We start from the raw sequence: 19,037 nt of genomic DNA, 5'->3' as shown, positions 1-19,037 counted from the left end.
AGGTAAGATTCACTTCACTTCATATACTGTACATTTCTGATGTTATTGTAAAATAAATGTTTGTCGTGAATTCTCAGTTCTGCTACAAGTAGACAAGACAAGCCATTAGATTCTCAATTGTGGAAAGAATTAGTTCAATCCACTAAATCAGTGTTTCTCAAAGTGGATTTCAAGGACTCTGTGGGTTCGTTTAGGGGCGTCTAAATTGACCCATACAAGTCTGTAACTCTGACAGTGTACAAATGGAACCAAATGGACCCGTTAGGGTTCCTTTGGTTCCATTTGTTAAAGTTAAGGGAAATGTGAAAGTTTGAGAAACACTGCATTAAATCACAAGTAAACAAGTTGTAGAATAGACTATGTTTCCATTTCAGACACCACACCACAATCATATATTTGAAGGAACTTGATTCTTTCCAGATCATCTTCTTCAATGACAGGAACTACCAAGGACAGCGCCATGAGTGTGATGGTGACTGCGGTAACCTGCAAACCTATTTGAGTCGCTGCAACTCTATCCAAGTGGAGGGTGGCTGTTGGGTGGTCTACGAAAGGCCCAACTTCGGGGGATACCAGTATGTCCTAATGCCAGGAGATTATCCCAACTTCCAGCACTGGTTGGGCTTTAATGACACAATCAGGTCCTGCCGTATAATCATAAATGTGAGTAAAACAGTCCCAGAAGCTCAGAGAATTCTTAGATCAATATGCCTTTTTATATAAAAAAGTTATTTTGAGGTTCATTGAAGTGCTCAAATGTTTGTTCCAGTTTTATCCGCATGAATCCTACCGCCTTATTATGGATATGCCTTAACACAGTGGTTCTCAACCTGTGGGTCGGGACCCCCCCCACATTATTTTGGGGGTCCCCAGATGATTAACTTAATGTGAAACATTGTTTTCTCACTCAACAGAAAACAAATCGACATAAAGTTTAAGTGCAATGAGGGTATCTAGTATCTACACAATTTTGAATACCTCTAAAATGATAAATTAAACATTGGCCAAATTGTCAAATATTAGGCAGAAATTGTGAAAATAGACGATCTACATGCTCACAACACCTCTCAACGCGAGGCGGTGTGAGCATGTAGTTCTGATATTTTCGAAATAGAACCGTTTTATACAAAATTTAATTCCTCATAATATCTTAGTGCTCGTAGGGTGGGGGTCCCCACTTAAAGTATGATTATTTTGGGGGTCACGGCCTGAAAAGGTTGAAAACCACTGCTTATTGTTGGAACATTCTGTGAAAATAGCAAGATTGTACATTTGGAGTTTGTAGATTTGATGTAGTAGAGGGAAAAAGGAGGGGGCCCCAAGTACCTTGGGAGAACCCGGTCAATGAAGTATAGGGTTGGTCATGACTTTCCGCCATTATTTTCCAACAACACATTGCAGATTTTTTCCTGATGTTTGTTGCGTACAATTTAACTAGCTTTGTCCCGGGAACAGGTGGGGAACTCCTGGAGACTGAAGGTGTTCGAGAGGGTTAACTTTGAAGGCCAGTCCATGGAGCTGACTGACGACATGCCAGCCTTGCACGAGCGCTGGCACAACCGAGAAGTCCACTCCTGCAAGGTGTTCGAAGGGGCTTGGGTTTTCTACGAGCACCCCAACTACAGTGGGAAACAGTACCTGCTGGAGATGGGCGAGTACAAAAGTTATGCTGAGTGGGGGACTGTGCAGGCAAGCGTAGGTTCCATGAGACGGGTCAAGGCGTATTAATCATGTTATATCCATGGGGAAAAATATGCAATGTAATTGTTGAATTGTCCAGGCAATAAAAGCTACAACACGAGACAATAAATCTTCCATGGCTCCTGATGTAAAGGTTATTTCATTATGATCTAGCATTATTATTAAGCATTTCAAAATGCTTGCCCACCCTGCATGCAGTAAATAATGTTTGGCAGGGTATTGTAATCAATCCTGTCTGTCCTAAGCTGCCCGCCTGCCCCTAACACAACATTTTGGATTGAAAGCGTCAAAGGTCAATGTCATAATGAAGGACGAGAACTGACTTTTAGCAAAATAGAGTAGATGTGAAGATTTTCATAAATTCCTGGTGGGAAGGATCAGTATAGGTTGCCCCAAATACATGATAACGTTTCGGTTGAAAATGTCAAAGGTCACATTCCAGATCAAGGTCAAATTTGAGAATGGATCAGTGGAATTTCATGAAATGTAGTGGGAATGATCACCCAGGAGAGATCATTTTGTTTTGGTGGTCAAAGGTCAAAGTCACAATTTAGACCAGGGGTCTTCAACGTTTTCAGGCCATGGACCTCTTAGCTGAGAGAGAGACGAAGCAGGGACCCCCCCACAACCTTCTCATAGATTCCATATAGTTTGACAGCACAATAATTTTGTGTTTTCAGATATTTATCCACTTGAACCGTCAATACTTAATAAACTTGACCTTTCACTCTGTACTTAGTCTGCTCTTTTTCTCCTCTACACCAAAGCTCTTAGCCGAAAATAGCCGATCTACCACAGCGCCTCGCAGAGCTTGTAAATCTGCTATTTTTGGCTAAAGTTCGAATATGGACGCTAGCAAGTGCTTCATATAAAAAAGTCACAAAGATTTGAAGGACACCCTGTAGTAACTCTGAGGACCCCCTAGGGGTCCCGGGCCCCCTGTTGAAGACCCCTGATTTAAATATTGTACAGGCGGGTTTTGCATCGCATGAGGTAATGAGGAAAGTTGTAAAAGACTCAACAAATGCCATTCTAAAACGTCTTGATTTCATTGATACCAAAAACTAAATGCAATTCAATTATCACCACAAATTTCAGTGACTGCCACTATAGCCAATCATTTCAGATCCGTAATCTGGCACCATAAACTCTTAAGCTCAGCATAATACTGCTCGTATTAAACATGAGAGCAAAACAAACAGCATCAGCTGTTAATGACACCCTCATTTGAATGACAATCATTCTACTGTCAATGCATTTCATTGTACTTCATATATAAATCTCAACCATGGTGCTGTCAGTGTGGTGTGTTTGTGTCAGGGGGCTTAATTGTACAGAGTGAGGACGACCAAATATAACGCGGAACAATGGAGCGCATTGGGAAGGTAAGTAATTACTTCTTGCACAGACTGTCAAACAATTTCCTTCTAAGCAAAGTAAAAATAAACAAAAAAAGCTTATTTATGTATTATTTATGTAAAAATACTTTTTTTTATTTTTGTATTTGCTATATGCTTCTAGGTTTGCAGGGTGTGTGTGCGTGCGTGCGTGCGTGCGTGCGTGCGTGTGTGCGTGCGTGCGTGTGTGCATGTGCATGCATGTGTGGATGTTTATGTTAGAGTAGAGTCAAGGAGTAGACCCCAAACCAGTTTTCAAATCGTTATACTTATTCTTTACTTCTTTCTTTGATAAGCTTTTGTACAACTTTTTATTGTAGGTTTATTTTTATTATCGATGTCTTCAAATTATTCTTTATTATTCACTTGGCAATGTAATAAAAAAAAGAATGTTACACACATTCTCTTTTTAATTGTTAGTGTTTGTTGTAGAAGTAGTTAGTAATTATTATTATCATCTACAATCTTGCATGATATTCAATTTCCTATACGCAATTTATAAAAACCTTAAATAAATTGCACATTGCAAGCACACTATTGTACTACGTTATTTACAAACACTATAATGCAGGGGTCTTCAATGTTTTCAGGCCAAGGACCACTTAGCTGAGAGAGAGATGAAGCAGGGACCCCCACTACATATTGAATACAATTGTGTCGCAGATTAGAAATGTTCATAGATTTCTATTGGTATTTTTGTCTAATGTTCCACTCAGGGATGCTAGGGTTCAAAGTGGTTAATGTAAAAAACATGATCCTATCACACAAAGATTTGGCGGCCCCCCTGTAGTATCTCTGAGGACCCCCTGTTGAAGACCCCTGCTATAATGTACCGATAATAAAATCTATCTGGGATAGATCTGCTGTTCAACTAATGCTGCACTATCTTCAATGCAGGTCTTCTTTTACGAGGACAGAAACTTTCAAGGCCGGTTCTATGAGTGCACCAGCGACTGCACCGAGCTCAGCTCCCACGTTGCCCACTGCAACTCCATCCGTGTGGAGAGCGGGGCCTGGGTGATCTACGAGAGACCCAACTACATGGGATACCAGTACATCCTGACCAGAGGGGAGTACCCTGACTTCCAGCGTTGGAACGGATTCAATGACATTGTCCGTTCCTGTCGTCTTGTCAGACACGTAAGTGTTAATAGGCTTAATAGGAAACCCATTTCGGCCGCTTGCACCCGCGACTTTATACTTTTGGTCATGACCCACACTTCATGACCAACGACGATATATTTATTTTTATAGAATATACAGTACTGTATATAGGAGCAGGGCTCATTGTGCAGTCTGCATATGAGCTATCTTTGGCTGAGGGGGATGCTATAGAGGCAAGGTCGTGGGCTAACGTTTAGGTTTCATCCTCCGGGTCGGGGTTACATGAACGTGTTCAGTAACTTTCATGACTGTGTTCAGTAACATGCATGGCAACTTGCTCATTTGTGATCTTGAAAATTTTAGCCTATGAGCGGAACTAGAGTTGTGTACTGCATGGGGTCATTACGGGTCATCCTCAGGGTTGCATGCATGAAGGTACACAGCACATTCCGCAGTTGGAAGTTGTGTTACAGTACTTGCGGAACATCTCACACCATCATTCTGCTGCATACCTTGTTTGTGTATATTCTTGATTCTTGAAGAGGTCCACATTTTCATATTGAGGTTACAATAAGAACTTATTTTGAAAATATTCCAATGAAACTCTGACTCATGGCGACTTGCCACTCTGTGTGTCTCCCAAAGGCGAACTCCAGCACGCACAGGATCCGCGTCTACGAGCGCCAAGATTTCAGCGGTCAAATGATCGAGTTCGCAGAGGACATGCCCAGCCTGACGGAGCACTGGCGCCACCGCGAGATCTGCTCCGCCCACGTGAAGGACGGCGCCTGGGTCTTCTATGAACATCCAAACTACAGGGGGCGCCAGTACCTGCTGGAGAAGGGGGAGTACCGGCGCCACGGCGAGTGGGGGGCCCTCCATCCAGCCATCGGGTCTTTCCGACGCATCCAGGATTTTTAAATGACTCCTTGCTTCCCGCCTAGGGATGGGACGATATGAACGTTTCATATCACGATTATTGTGACCAAAGAAATCGTGATTTACGATATTATCGTGATATAAAAATATCCCCAACATCCATTAGCCTGGGGTGGAACAAAAAATAGCAGATCTACAAGCTTACAACGCGATGCGTTGCGACGCGTTGTGAGCTTGTACAGTAGATCGGCTATTTTTTGGCAAAGAGATTTGGTAAAAGAGAGTGAGAAAAATGATAAGTACGTTTTACCAATTGAAGGTTTAAATGGTACCGGATACGCAGCTGGGCAAATAAAAGGTGAATTGATCCCAGTGCATGACAATATCACGATAAATTAAATCTCTGCGATGTGATATCGTGAGTGTTTTTTATCACGATAATATCGCTTATCATCCATTCCCTATTCTCACCTATCCCATCTTAGATACAACCCCTCCCCCAAACACCACTACCTGTTCTAACCTCAGCCCTCAGCTCCCTTCTCCCTAGCTTAGGTCTTAAATAAAAATGCACCTCATACTGCATGCTGAGTGGGTCTGTGTTTTGCCTCTCTGACTATGAAAATGGTGTCGTCTGATGTATTTGTCAAATCTATCCTGAGATTCCTGACACAAAGACCTTTTTTTAAGGTGTGACCCTGATGGGCCTGGGGGTGTGGTTTGTCTGAATCTGTGTAAGCAGGGGTGTCACTCCAAATGCTGGGCCCTGGGTACAAGTATTCACTCTGGGCCCCCCATGAATGTTCATAGGGTGTGGGGGTTTAACCCATTTAGACTGGGAACGCATGATTACGCATTATTTTGTGTTTTAACTATTTAAAAATAGCAGATATACAAGCTTGTAGATCTGCTATTTTTGAAAAATCTTTGAATATTTCAAATCCTTCTAAACCTATGTTTCTATGTCCGTGGTGCTCAAACGTTTTCATGTGAAGGACCCCCAAAATGATATGTATTTAGCCATCTCAAAATATTTAGTTCCAGGGACCCCCCAGAAGCAAAATTTGAGGTACAAATGTTCGCTTTAAAAAAAAATCTTCTAAATATTCAAAGAATATAAAGAAACTTTAGATTTAAAAAAAATAGCAGACCATCAAGCTCGCAGCATGGCACTCGGCCGCGCTGTGAGCTTGTATATCTGCTATTTTTTTAAATCTAAAGTATAAAACCTCCACCTTGGGCCCTAGTAACTCAGTCCCACTTTTCCCACCCTTGTGACGCCCCTGTGTGTAAGTATCTCATTCTCTGCCCCCCAAAATGTTGACCAATCACAGCACAGGTCACACGTACTGCCACGAGCATACAGTGAACCATACAGGTCAGCTGCTACGCCAATCACAACTCAGCAATGCTAGCACTCAGCTGACTGCCCCTCATTGGTGGTGATATGCATTATCTCTGTAGCCCAGTGCAAAAAGACGGGGGAGTCCCACTTCAGTTGCAAATTGCATTTTTCTCATTTTTATCCCACGATTTTTTAACCCATTTTTCACCCATTTTTCACCCAATGCCAATTGCCTAAGCTGTAATCCTGGGCACTGCTCTCCTTCTGCCAACCTGGCTCATGCTTCCTTCAGTGCATGAGGAGTGAGCAGGCCGCTCCTTATCACCTGACAGGGGTCAGGTTGGACATAGCACGTGGAAGGAACACGTTATTTCAACCAGTTCCTTTCCCCTCCATCAGGTGCCCCGGCTGGCCAGGGGGAGGCATTGTAGAGACCAGGATTACTGCATGTTTTTGTGAGAGTATCTACCCTCTACCCTAGGAGAGATGGAGACGGCGCTTATTCCTCAAATTGCCAAATTGCATTTTAAGGTGTAGGCTATTGTAGGCGGATTCAGTCATTTCTTGAACTGTCTGAAGGTATTTTGAATTGCACACTGCAATTAGACACTGCAATCCAGAGTCTTTATATAACTTGATGTAATTGCTGTTGTGGTTATTTTGTGCTATATGCGAATATGAAAAAAGAATGAAAATAATCACAGTTTTGAAAAGTGATTTTACACAGTTGTGGGTTATGGTTTAGCCATACAGTGTAGCCATCATCAAGAGCGGCCTCACGTACACGCGTGTCTGTCGTGCACATGCACACACCACAGTGGTTGCAGACATCAGCTGCAGTGACAGTGTTTATTCTAGACCACACAGAGAATTTTCAGGAAGAGGCACAATATTATTACACTGGTGTGGTTTGATTGGGGTGAGAGAGTGCAGCGGGCAGGTGGCGTTCGACGGGCACACACAGCTAAAGCCCCGAAACAATAGGCCCACAATACCAGGGGGATTTGCCAACAAGAATCCACAGCTTGCCAGCAGCCATTGTGCTGAGGCAGCCTGTAGTACCAGGGATCACTGACAGGGGTGTCGCACCAAATTCGAGGCCCTGGGTACAAGGATTTTGTGCTTTTGAAAAATAGCAGATCTACAAGCTCACTTGTAGATCTGCTATTTGTGCAAGTCTTTGACGTTTTTCTTTTTTTTTTTTAAACTCTGTTTCTACTCTATGTCAGTGATGCTCAAACATTTTCATGTGAAGGACCCCCAAAATTATATGTATTTGGCCCACGGAACCTCATCTCAAAAAATGTAGTTCCAGGGACCCCCCAGAAGTAAAATTTGAGTTACAAATGTTCACTTAAAAATACATATATTCAAAGATTTGCACACATTTTCACGACTTTTCAAAAATAGCTAAAGTATACAATAATTAAGGCCCCTCCACCTTGGGCCCTAGTAACTCAGTCCCACTTTTCCCCCCCTTGTGACGTCCCTGATCACTGACAAAACAGTGCTTTTTTGGGATGCAGCCCAAACCACAATACAGATACAGTGCTACACATCGCTGTCCTTAAGCCTAACCATAAACCTAGCCACAACCCTAACCACAACCCTGACTGACACCAGGGCCGTCACAAGGGGGGGAAAAGTGGGACTGAGTTACTAAGGCCGAAGGTGGAGGGGCCTTAATTATAGGCTACTTTAGCTATTGAAAAATAGCAGATCTACAAGCTCAAAGCGCGGCACTGAGTGCCGCGCTGCGAGCTTGTAGATGTGCTATTTCTGAAAATGTCATGAAGATGTGTGCAAATCTTTGAATATAAGTATTTTTAAGCAAACATTTATAACTCAAATTTTGCTTCTGGGAGGTCCCTGGAACTAAATATTTTGAGATGGGGGTCCGTGGCCAAGGGGGTCCTTCACATGAAACTGTTTGAGCAGCACTGACAGAAACAGAAGGATTTGAAATATTCAAAGACTTGCACAAATCTTCACAATTTTTCAAAAATAGCAGATCTACAAGCTTGCAGTGCGGCACTCAGTGCCGTGCTGTGAGCTTGTATATCTGCTGTTTTTCAATAGTTAAAGCACAACATAACTGAAGTGAATCCTTGTGAATCCTTTAACTCCAAACCCAACTCCAACTCTAAACTGAGGAAACATTTGGCTGACCGGACCCATGCATTGTGTCAGATGTTGTGGTGTGTTTGGCATAACCTATTGGGCTCAACTCCAGTCATAAAACCAAAGAGTAGTCCACCGATGGATTTCATTCTAGTCATCTTATCAAGTACATATATTTATGACTAGACAAATCTGAATTCATGTTGGAATGGATGTGTTGGAGGTGCATGTACCATGACATGTCCAGCTGAGGGCAGTGTTGTAGCACAGTATTTATTTTCTTCCAAAAGAGCAACTGTGTAGATGTTGGCACCTAAATGGTTGGTTTCAAGTCTTCAAGACATGCACGCACATTACTCACTGTAACAAGAAACCATGTCATTGCGACCGTAAGGTCGCAGTTTAGTTGCGACCGTAAGGTCGCAGTTTAGTATGAAAACCTCCACCGGCCGTCCGTCGGTCACACGTGCGGTCGACGTGTGATGAGGTCACGATGAGTCATCTATGCCCAAATATAGATTTCTAGGTCAGATGGCCCATAGAGTTTGTGATGTCAAACCTAGCAACCCAATATAAACAAACCTGATGTCAGACCTGAAGTATCCTTTTATACCCATATATGGAGATACAGAGATCTCCATATATGGGCATATTAGAAAGCCCATATATGGGCATATACGGATGACATCAGGGATATCCATATATGGGCATAAAAGGGACAAGGGCTTACAGTTAAGAGATCTCCATATATGGGCATATCAGAAAGCCCATATATGTTCATATACTGATGACATCAGGAATATCCATATATGGGCATAAAAGGGACAAGGACTTACAGTTAAGAGATCTCCATATATGGGCATAAAGGGACAAGGACTGTTACAGTAGATATAGAGATGTCCATATATGGGCATAAATGAACAAGGACTGACAAACACTGAGATCTCCATATAACCTATGGGAATATAAGGGACGAGGACTGTCAGCTTGTAGACCTATTTTCTAAATATTGTTGTACATTAAAAACTTGAAATGGGTCGTTCTGCATAGTACTTGGGATTTGTTGATGTAAATGTTCACATAGAGTGTAATAATTGGTAAAACAAACTTTTGGCCTATTTGTGGAGATAAGCGACCAACGGTCGCTTATCTCCCGATTAGGGAGTCTTACTGGTATGAAAACCTCCACCGGCCGTCCGTCGGTCACACGTGCGGTCGACGTGTGATGAGGTCACGATGAGTCATCTATGCCCAAATATAGATTTCTAGGCCAGATGGCCCATAGAGTTTGTGATGTCAAACCTAGCAACCCAATATAAACAAACCTGATGTCAGACCTGAAGTATCCTTTTATACCCATATATGGAGATACAGAGATCTCCATATATGGGCATATTAGAAAGCCCATATATGGGCATATACGGATGACATCAGGGATATCCATATATGGGCATAAAAGGGACAAGGGCTTACAGTTAAGAGATCTCCATATATGGGCATATCAGAAAGCCCATATATGTTCATATACTGATGACATCAGGAATATCCATATATGGGCATAAAAGGGACAAGGACTTACAGTTAAGAGATCTCCATATATGGGCATAAAGGGACAAGGACTGTTACAGTAGATATAGAGATGTCCATATATGGGCATAAATGAACAAGGACTGACAAACACTGAGATCTCCATATAACCTATGGGAATATAAGGGACAAGGACTGTCAGCTTGTAGACCTATTTTCTAAATATTGTTGTACATTAAAAACTTGAAATGGGTCGTTCTGCATAGTACTTGGGATTTGTTGATGTAAATGTTCACATAGAGTGTAATAATTGGTAAAACAAACTTTTGGCCTATTTGTGGAGATAAGCGACCAACGGTCGCTTATCTCCCGATTAGGGAGTCTTACTGGTATTCTGTAATAATATGAGGTTTGTATAGTATACTAGTAAGATGCCTCTGGGCAACATGGGACCTCGTCGCACCAATTCTTGGCTATCTGGTCAGTGATGTATATCGGACCAGTTACCCAATCTCAACAGTGCCTGTTGAGATTGGCAGAACATGCCCATATATAGGCATTATCAAATATGGGCATTCCCAGATATGCCCTTAATATTGATGACAACGGGACAGGGATCTCCATATATAGGCATAGAACGGACAAGGACGTAATTCATTTGCAAGTGTGATCTGGGAATGCCCATATATGGGCATGGGCATGTCAGAACATGCCCATATATGGGCATTCCCAGATATGCCCTTATTATTGATGACACTGGGACAGGGTTCTCCATATATGGGCATAAAACGAACAAGGATGTAAATAGTTTGCAAGTGTGATCTGGGAATGACCATATATGGGCATGTTCTGACATCACATTGTCGACTATATATGGGCATAAAATATATGGGCATAGAAGGGACATCAAGCCAGAGCGTGAGGTCACAGTGACATCAAAGCATGATGTCAGAGTGATGTCACAGTGACAAGGGAACCAATAGATTGTAAAAATGTGTACGGACTGACTGACTGAACAGACATACAGACGGAGACAAGCTACGACATTTCTCATGGTATACTGCGACCTTCGGTCGCAATTACATTAAACATTAGATGTTATTTCTTCTAGAAATAATTATACGAGTCAAACCATTTGGCTCGGTAGCAAAGAATCTATGTGGGTTTTGGTGTAGAGGGCCATGTAAAATGTGATATGAAATTAAATGATAGTGTGAAGAATAAAACTTGGGTTGCTCTACTCTGCCAATGAGAGTAGATGATATTCCCCTCACCAGTTCCAAACCAATCTTCCAGTGTGAGAAGGTAGGCGAACACTACTCAATAATTTGTTTTTTTTAGTAGCAACAAACCATCTATCCTTCAGTGGATAGTTATGAGATTCTGAGCTGAATATAGCAGCCTGGTTTGAGGCTGTTTGTGGGGGTAGGCAAAACTGAAACACTTCTCCATAATGCTTAATTTATGCACTGTTGTAAAGTACATCTGAGTCACTCAAACACTAGCCTACTTACATAAGCTTAGATTATTAGGAGTTAAGATGGCTTATTTGGCACCATCACATTGGTGCAGTCAGTGTCATTAAGTTAAAAAAAATGTAGTTAGGCTAGTTCTATTAAAGATCAACAGAGATATCAGGACAAGCTCTCTGTCCTGGGGATATCTGACAGCCCACGCTCATCCTTGTTCACTTTGTCATCATTGTTGTATCAAACCAGAGGGAGAGAAAGAAAGAAATTAAGTCCACGTGTAAGGAGTGTGACTGCATTGCACAGAGAGAGAGAGAGAGAGAGAGAGAGAGAGAGAGAGAGAGAGGTAATTTAATAATTGTAGGCTTCTTGTTCCGTCCTATGATGGAAATGACAGAATGTCACTTGTTTTTAATGTCTTTCAACCACCATTATTGTCTATAAGTAGTAGTAAAGTAAAACGATAAAAAGAATGTTCTTACATAAAAAATGATAATACAAAATAATCTCCCTTTTGTTCCTAAAATAGTGAGTAGTAGCTGAAATGTGTGTTGATATGCTAACTGGGTTGAATATTTGGATTTTCTTAGAATCTTTCTGCCAATTAAGCGGTTCTTACCCCTTTACACACACTGTGGGTCAGTCATTCACAGGAAGAAAGTGTCTTATTAAAGATTTAGTTGCACATTCACATCTACTATTATACATTGACCGGGGTCCCCCAGGTGCTTGGTCTACTCCTTTTTCATCTCGACTACAGCACATCTCTTCATCAAAAATAACAGATGACATAATCTTATAGATCTGCTATTTTTGCCAAATGCTCTATTATGACAAGCCCAGAATAGGGACCCTAGAGGTCATTCCATGCAGACATACATCTGCACTTATACCCAAAAATATGGAGGCACATCGCCACACAGCAATCATGAAGCATGAATAATCAGAATCTGTCAATCACATGGACCAGTAGATAGACTCACTTCTATAGGCTGTTAATGATCCTAGAAAGCGAGGAAAGTACTGATACAAAGATATAATACTGGTGGAACTGAGCAAGAGTGTTTTATTTGTCTCTCACTCATATAGGTACAACTAGAGATCTGTTGGTGAGGGATGTTCTCAAGACTGTGCAACAACAACAGCAGCAAATGCAAGAATATAAAATATCATTTATGGTATCAAATACCCCAAAAATAACAACAAAAATCACACCCGTGTGAACTGAGCGGTGGTTTACCCACCTCATAGATCATGTGTACCGATTTTTGTGACATTTGAAGAAAATATGTAGGAAAAGGAGCAAAAAGTGTTTTGGAGAAAATTCAAGATGGCGGAAAATCTATCCTGGCGCAAATGGGCGTGGCCTATATGGACCCAAGGAATCCAGGGAAAAAAGAATTTTAATTTTCCGATCTACGGTTCAAGAGTTACGGGGCAAAACGTAAAGTGGGCCGTTATAGCGCCACCATGAGGCCGAGTGATGTAATTATTTTTCGATTCATTCTTAAAATCATTATGAATCTCCTCTCCGAGGTTTGAAACTGTAGCTCCTATGGTTTACGAGAGAAAAATACTTGAAAGTGATTTCTTGCATTGTCCCATTATAAGTCAATGGGGACAATTAAGCGTCGTTTTTTGCCGATTACGTCGGCATGGTAAGGCGGATCGGAACGAAAGGTAATAGCACACCATTCCCGGCCGAGCCGCACATTTTGATATATATATTGCGGGGGTGGCGTAAATGGTGCGGCACTAGTTACGCGCCGAAGTTTAGGCTACATACACGGACGGAGACAGACAGACAGACCCACACACACGGCCACGTATAGGAGCGTTGTGACCACCGCTCAAAAACTAGACAAGCTAAAGTCAGTACAGTACAGTACAGTACAGTACAGTACAGTACAGTACAGTACAGTACAGTACAGTGCCACCCACTCACAAAGGAACTCAAGCAGCAGATCACCTTGGCAATGGGCAATGAGTGTGGGAGTGGGAGGTGTAAAATCAATAGGATTTGCGATAACAAACATCTCTGATCCATTGATGTGCAGAAAGGCCATATATGTATGTCTACAGTATAAGCAGTAGGAATTTACATTTCATATACATCTGTATATAGCAATAGAGAAGGCCTGTACTACATACATTTACATTCCCTAATATCTGTACATGTGTTCAGTTGTTTGTCTACAATGGGAACTGGGAAAACTCCTTAGTGAGGAGATCAGTTTCCCCCAACTCCACCCCAATGAGCATGCAGTAGGCCTACAAAAAACGTCGGCCCGTATCAACACCCACAGATAGCCTTCTGTCAGCTTATCCATAAAGTCATTCTGCGTGCGTGCGTGCGTGCGTGCGTGCGAGCGTGTGTGTGTGTGTACAGGTAAGCACAGCAATATCATTGATAACAGCTGACTGCTTTGTTTTCATATCCATAACAGGAGGACGAGATGGATGCTATTTATCAGTTAATCATTGGTTATCCAGGAACTCGCGAGGCCATAGACCTGAGAGACTAAGGCAAGGACATGACTCATTCATGCTGTGGAGGCCAGGAAATATTTTATCTTGGACTTTGTTACAGCTGCAGCCAGAGCTGGTCCTGGATTAGTTACTGATTGTTCTCACTCAAGTTTCCCTCTAGTCTAAAGCAGTGATTCTCAACCTGTGGGTCGGGACCCCCATGGGGGTTCCCAAATTATTTTGGGGGGTCCCCAGATGATTAGCTTAATGTGCACCATTGTTTTCTCACTCAACAGTAAACAAACCAACAAAGTTTAAGGGTATATTACATTTCTAAATTGACAATTGTGACAAAGTGACAATTTGGAATGGCCGAGCGTCTAGTCAGGGGCCGGCCAACTCGGAAACGATGTAAATAGGGAATGAATCCCCGCCCTTTAATGCAAACCCCATTATGCCTGTTGTCATAGGACCTGTTTTGACCATCTGTTTGCCTGTGTCAATTTATGCCCATATATGGCGATATCTGTATCTGTCTGTCGGGCGGCCAAGCGTCTAGTCGGGGACCGGCATACTCAGGAAAGATGTAAATAGGGAATGAATGCCCCACCCTTTAATGCAAACCCCATTATGCCTGTTGTCATAGGACCTGTTTTGACCATCTGTTTGCCTGTGTCAATTTATGCCCATATATGGAGATATCTGTATCTGTCGGGCGGGCGGCCAAGCGTCTAGTCGGGGACCGGCCTACGCAGGAACGGGCACCGGGCACTGCACTCCCTGCTGCGGCGGGGAATGCATGTGCCGAAGTCTGTGTAATGCAAACCCCATTATACCTGTTGTCATAGGACCTGTTTTGACCATCTGTTTGCCTGTGTCCATTTATGCCCATATATGGAGATATCTGTATCTGTCTGTCTGCATCCATTTTATGCACATATATGGAGATCTCTGTATCTGTCTGTCGGGCGGCCAAGCGTCTAGTCGGGGACCGGCCTACTCAGGAACGATGTAAATAGGGAATGAATGCCCCACCCTTTAATGCAAACCCCATTATACCGTTTTGACCATCTGTTTGCCTGTGTCCATTTATGCCCATATATGGAAATATCTGTATCTGTCTGTCTGTGTCCATTTTATGCCCATATATGGAGATCTCTGCAGACACAGTGCCGGTTCCGGAAAACACTGATTTCAGACATCAGCTCCGCATACAGAGATTCCGAACCTGTGTCTCGATGGGGAATCCAAGCTAATAAGAAACAAAAACAAAAAAAGCCTAATGATGATGATTTCACTGATAGGCAGGTTTCTAAACTATATATTGGCATATACTGATGACATCAGAAATCTCCATATATAGGCATAAAAGGGAGAAGGACTGACAGATACAGAGATCTCCATGTATGGGCATAAAATGGACAAGGGTCAACAGATACAGAGATCTCCTTATATGGGCATATCAGTATGGCCATATATGGGCATATACTGATGACATCATGGATCTCCATATATGGGCATAAAAGGGACAAAGACTGACATATACAGATATCTCCATATATGGTCACAAAAGGGACCTAGTTAGACAGACAGAAATCTCCATATATGGACACAGAAGAGACACCAATCATGGTTGACTTGGAGCTCCATATATGGAGCTAGCTGTGTAATTTGAGTCTGACATCATACTGACAGTTAGATTAGATGACATACACCATATTTGGATGTAGCTGTAGTGAGAACTCTATACGGTTATATCTGACATCATCAGGATGTGCCATATCCTGCTGATGTCACGATGACACCTCTTTAGGTGCAGTATAAAAAGGATGGGGGCAGTCACAGTGTTCATATTGGATCACTGTTCGTATAGAAGACATACAGAAGTGAAACATCTCCAAACAACGGATAAACGATGTCAGTCACTCAAGGAGAGGAACGTAACTCATCACACGAGGAAATGATAGACTCACATCTGTCAAACTACTTCACCCAACTTAATCAAGACCAGGTACAAAAAGTGGACAAATATCTGTCCCACTTGCGGCTGTCTGATGAGACCCTGATGGACATCTCGTCGAGGTTCCGGCGAGAGATGGGTAAGGGCCTGCGCCGTGACACGAACTCTATTGCAGCTGTCAAGATGCTGCCCACGTATGTGCGCTCAATTCCTGATGGAACGGAGAGCGGTGATTTCTTGGCCCTGGACCTTGGTGGGAGTAACTTCCGTGTGCTGCTGGTCAATGTGTCATCAAACGGCAAGCGGGAGGTGGAAATGAAAAATCAAATCTACGATATTCCAGAACACCTTAAGAGAGGCTGCGGCTCAGAGTTGTTCGACCACATAGCTGATTGCCTGTCTGAGTTCCTGGATAAGATGGGCATAAAAGAGAAAACACTTCCGCTGGGTTTGACCTTCTCTTTCCCTTGCCAGCAGAACAAGTTGGATGAGAGTATTCTGGTATCATGGACCAAAGGCTTCAAGGCGAGTGGTGTGGAAGGGAAGGATGTGGTCAGTCTCCTGAGGAAAGCCATCAAGAAACGAGGGGACTTTGACGTTGAAATAGTGGCTGTGATTAATGACACAGTGGGCACAATGATGACTTGTGGCTATGAGTACAATCAGTGTGAGATTGGCCTGATTGTAGGAACAGGCACCAATGCCTGCTATATGGAGGAAATGCGCAACCTGGAGATGGTGGAGGGTGATGAAGGGAGGATGTGCGTCAACATGGAATGGGGAGCTTTTGGAGATGATGGGACCCTAGAGGACCTGCGCACCAACTTTGACCGAGAGATAGATGCCGGCTCCCTAAACCCGGGAAAGCAGCTGTTTGAGAAGATGATCAGTGGTCTATACATGGGGGAGCTTGTCCGACTGATCCTGGTGAAGATGGCTAAGGAAAAGCTGCTTTTCAAGGGACAGATAACACCAGACCTCCTCACCACTGCACAATTCCACACCAGCTATGTCTCGGCCATTGACAACGACAATGACAAGGACGGTCTGGTGAGTTCTGAGACGGTGCTCCGCGACCTGGGTCTGGAGCCATCAGCTGAGGATTGCGTAGCCACCCAGAGGGTGTGTCAGATTGTGTCGACGAGGGCCGCCCACCTCTGTGCTGCCACACTGGTAGCTGTGCTACAGCAGATCAAGGACAACAAGGCAGAAAAGACGCTCCACAGCACCATCGGGGTGGACGGGTCTGTCTACAAAAACCATCCAGAGTTTGCAGAAAGGCTCCACAAGATGGTGCAGCAGCTGATGCCAGACTGCAATGCGCGCTTCATACGTTCAGGGGCTGGCAGTGGGAAGGGAGCAGCCATGGTGACAGCTGTGGCCTATCGCCTGGCCAAGCAGCATGCAGAGCGTCAGTGCATCCTGGACGAGTTGCGACTTAGCCATGAGCAGCTGTTGGATGTGAAGAGGAGGATGGGTGAGGAGATGGTGCAGGGTCTGGCCAAGGAAACCCACCAAGTAGCCAGTGTCAAGATGCTTCCCACCTATGTCCGGGCCACACCAGACGGAACAGAAAGCGGTGACTTCTTGGCTCTGGACCTTGGTGGCACCAACTTCCGCGTGCTTTTGGTGCGTGTGCAAAGTGGCAAGAAGCGTAATGTAGAGATGCACAAAAAGATCTACGCCATCCCCCAAGACATCATGCAGGGCACAGGGGAGAAGCTCTTCGACCACATTGTACATTGCATTGCTGACTTTCTGTCATATATGGGAATGAAAGGCACGACCTTGCCTCTTGGCTTTGTATTCTCCTTCCCCTGTCAACAAAATGACCTGGATCAGGGCATTTTGCTGAATTGGACCAAGGGTTTCAAAGCTAGCGGCTGTGAGGGGAAGGATGTAGTGACACTGTTGAAGGATGCGATCCACCGCACAGATGAGCTTGAATTGGATGTGGTGGCATTGGTGAATGACACGGTGGGGACAATGATGACTTGCGCCTTTGACAATCCTATGTGTGAAGTGGGACTCATTGTGGGAACAGGCACCAATGCCTGCTACATGGAAGAGATGGAGAATGTCGAGTTGGTGGAAGGTAAGGAAGGGAGAATGTGTGTCAACATGGAGTGGGGTGCATTTGGAGACCGCGGGGAGCTTGATGAGTTCCGTACCAAGTTCGACCACACCGTGGACGACACCTCGACCCACCCGGGGATACACAGGTACGAGAAGATGATCAGCGGGCTGTACCTGGGGGAGATCGTCAGGAACGTGCTGCTGGAGTTCACTGCCAAGGGTCTGCTGTTTAGAGGCAGGCTGTCTGAGCGCCTCAATACTCCAGGCATCTTTGAGACCAAGTTCCTGTCACAGATTGAAAGTGACCGACTGGCACTGCTACAGGTGCGCTCCATCCTGCAACACCTGGGCCTCGCCAACTCCACCTGTGACGACAGCATTCTGGTGAAGGAGGTGTGCAGCGTGGTGTCGCGGCGCGCAGCCCAGCTGTGTGGCGCAGGCCTTGCTGCTGTCGTGGACAAGATCCGACAGAACCGCCACTTGGAGAGGCTCCACGTCACTGTGGGGGTGGACGGAAGCCTGCACAAACTACACCCGCATTTCTCCAGCGTCATGCAGGAGACGGTTGGAAGTTTGTCACCACAGTGCGAGGTCACCCTGCTACATTCAGAGGATGGCAGTGGGAAGGGAGCAGCGCTCATCACAGCAGTGGCCTGCAGGATCAGAGATGCAAGGCAGCACTAATGACTCCCTGGGCTCTGGAAATGCTCAATGCCTTCTTGAATAGATAGCTCCGTTCTGACAGGAAGAATATGTCCCTCGGGCATAGTGCGGAACATGTATATGCAATATTGATTGAAAATGTCTGGGGAAAAAAAATGTTTAAAACATAATTAAAAGGATTCGCAAGGCATGGGCATGTGGTCAGACAGCAGTCTGGAGTCCACGAGGCTTGCTCGGCCAAGGGAACAGTTTAAGAGAGTGTTTAAGCCAGCGGTTCTCAAACTATGAGTCCCGACCCAATGTGGGTCGCGGGAGGGTGCCATTGG

The 19,037-nt window shown here is 44.0% G+C and overlaps 1 protein-coding gene across 1 annotated transcript; it reads left to right on the top strand.

Annotated features, from left to right (window-relative positions):
• Positions 1–15,972: 15,972 nt before the first annotated feature.
• On the top strand, positions 15,973–18,732 carry LOC308279978 (hexokinase-2-like; the record flags this gene model as incomplete). The annotated part of the gene is made up of 1 exon (XM_080720216.1): positions 15,973–18,732. One exon carries the CDS (start codon positions 15,973–15,975, stop codon positions 18,730–18,732), a length of 2,760 nt encoding a protein of 919 aa, XP_080576342.1.
• Positions 18,733–19,037: the final 305 nt, after the last annotated feature.

Source organism: Nannobrachium achirus (genome assembly GCF_963921795.1).
Source record: "Nannobrachium achirus genome assembly, chromosome: 24".
Taxonomy (NCBI): Eukaryota; Metazoa; Chordata; class Actinopteri; order Myctophiformes; family Myctophidae; genus Nannobrachium; species Nannobrachium achirus.
Note: the sequence above shows the minus strand (reverse complement) of the source record. Positions and strands in the feature narration are given on the sequence as shown.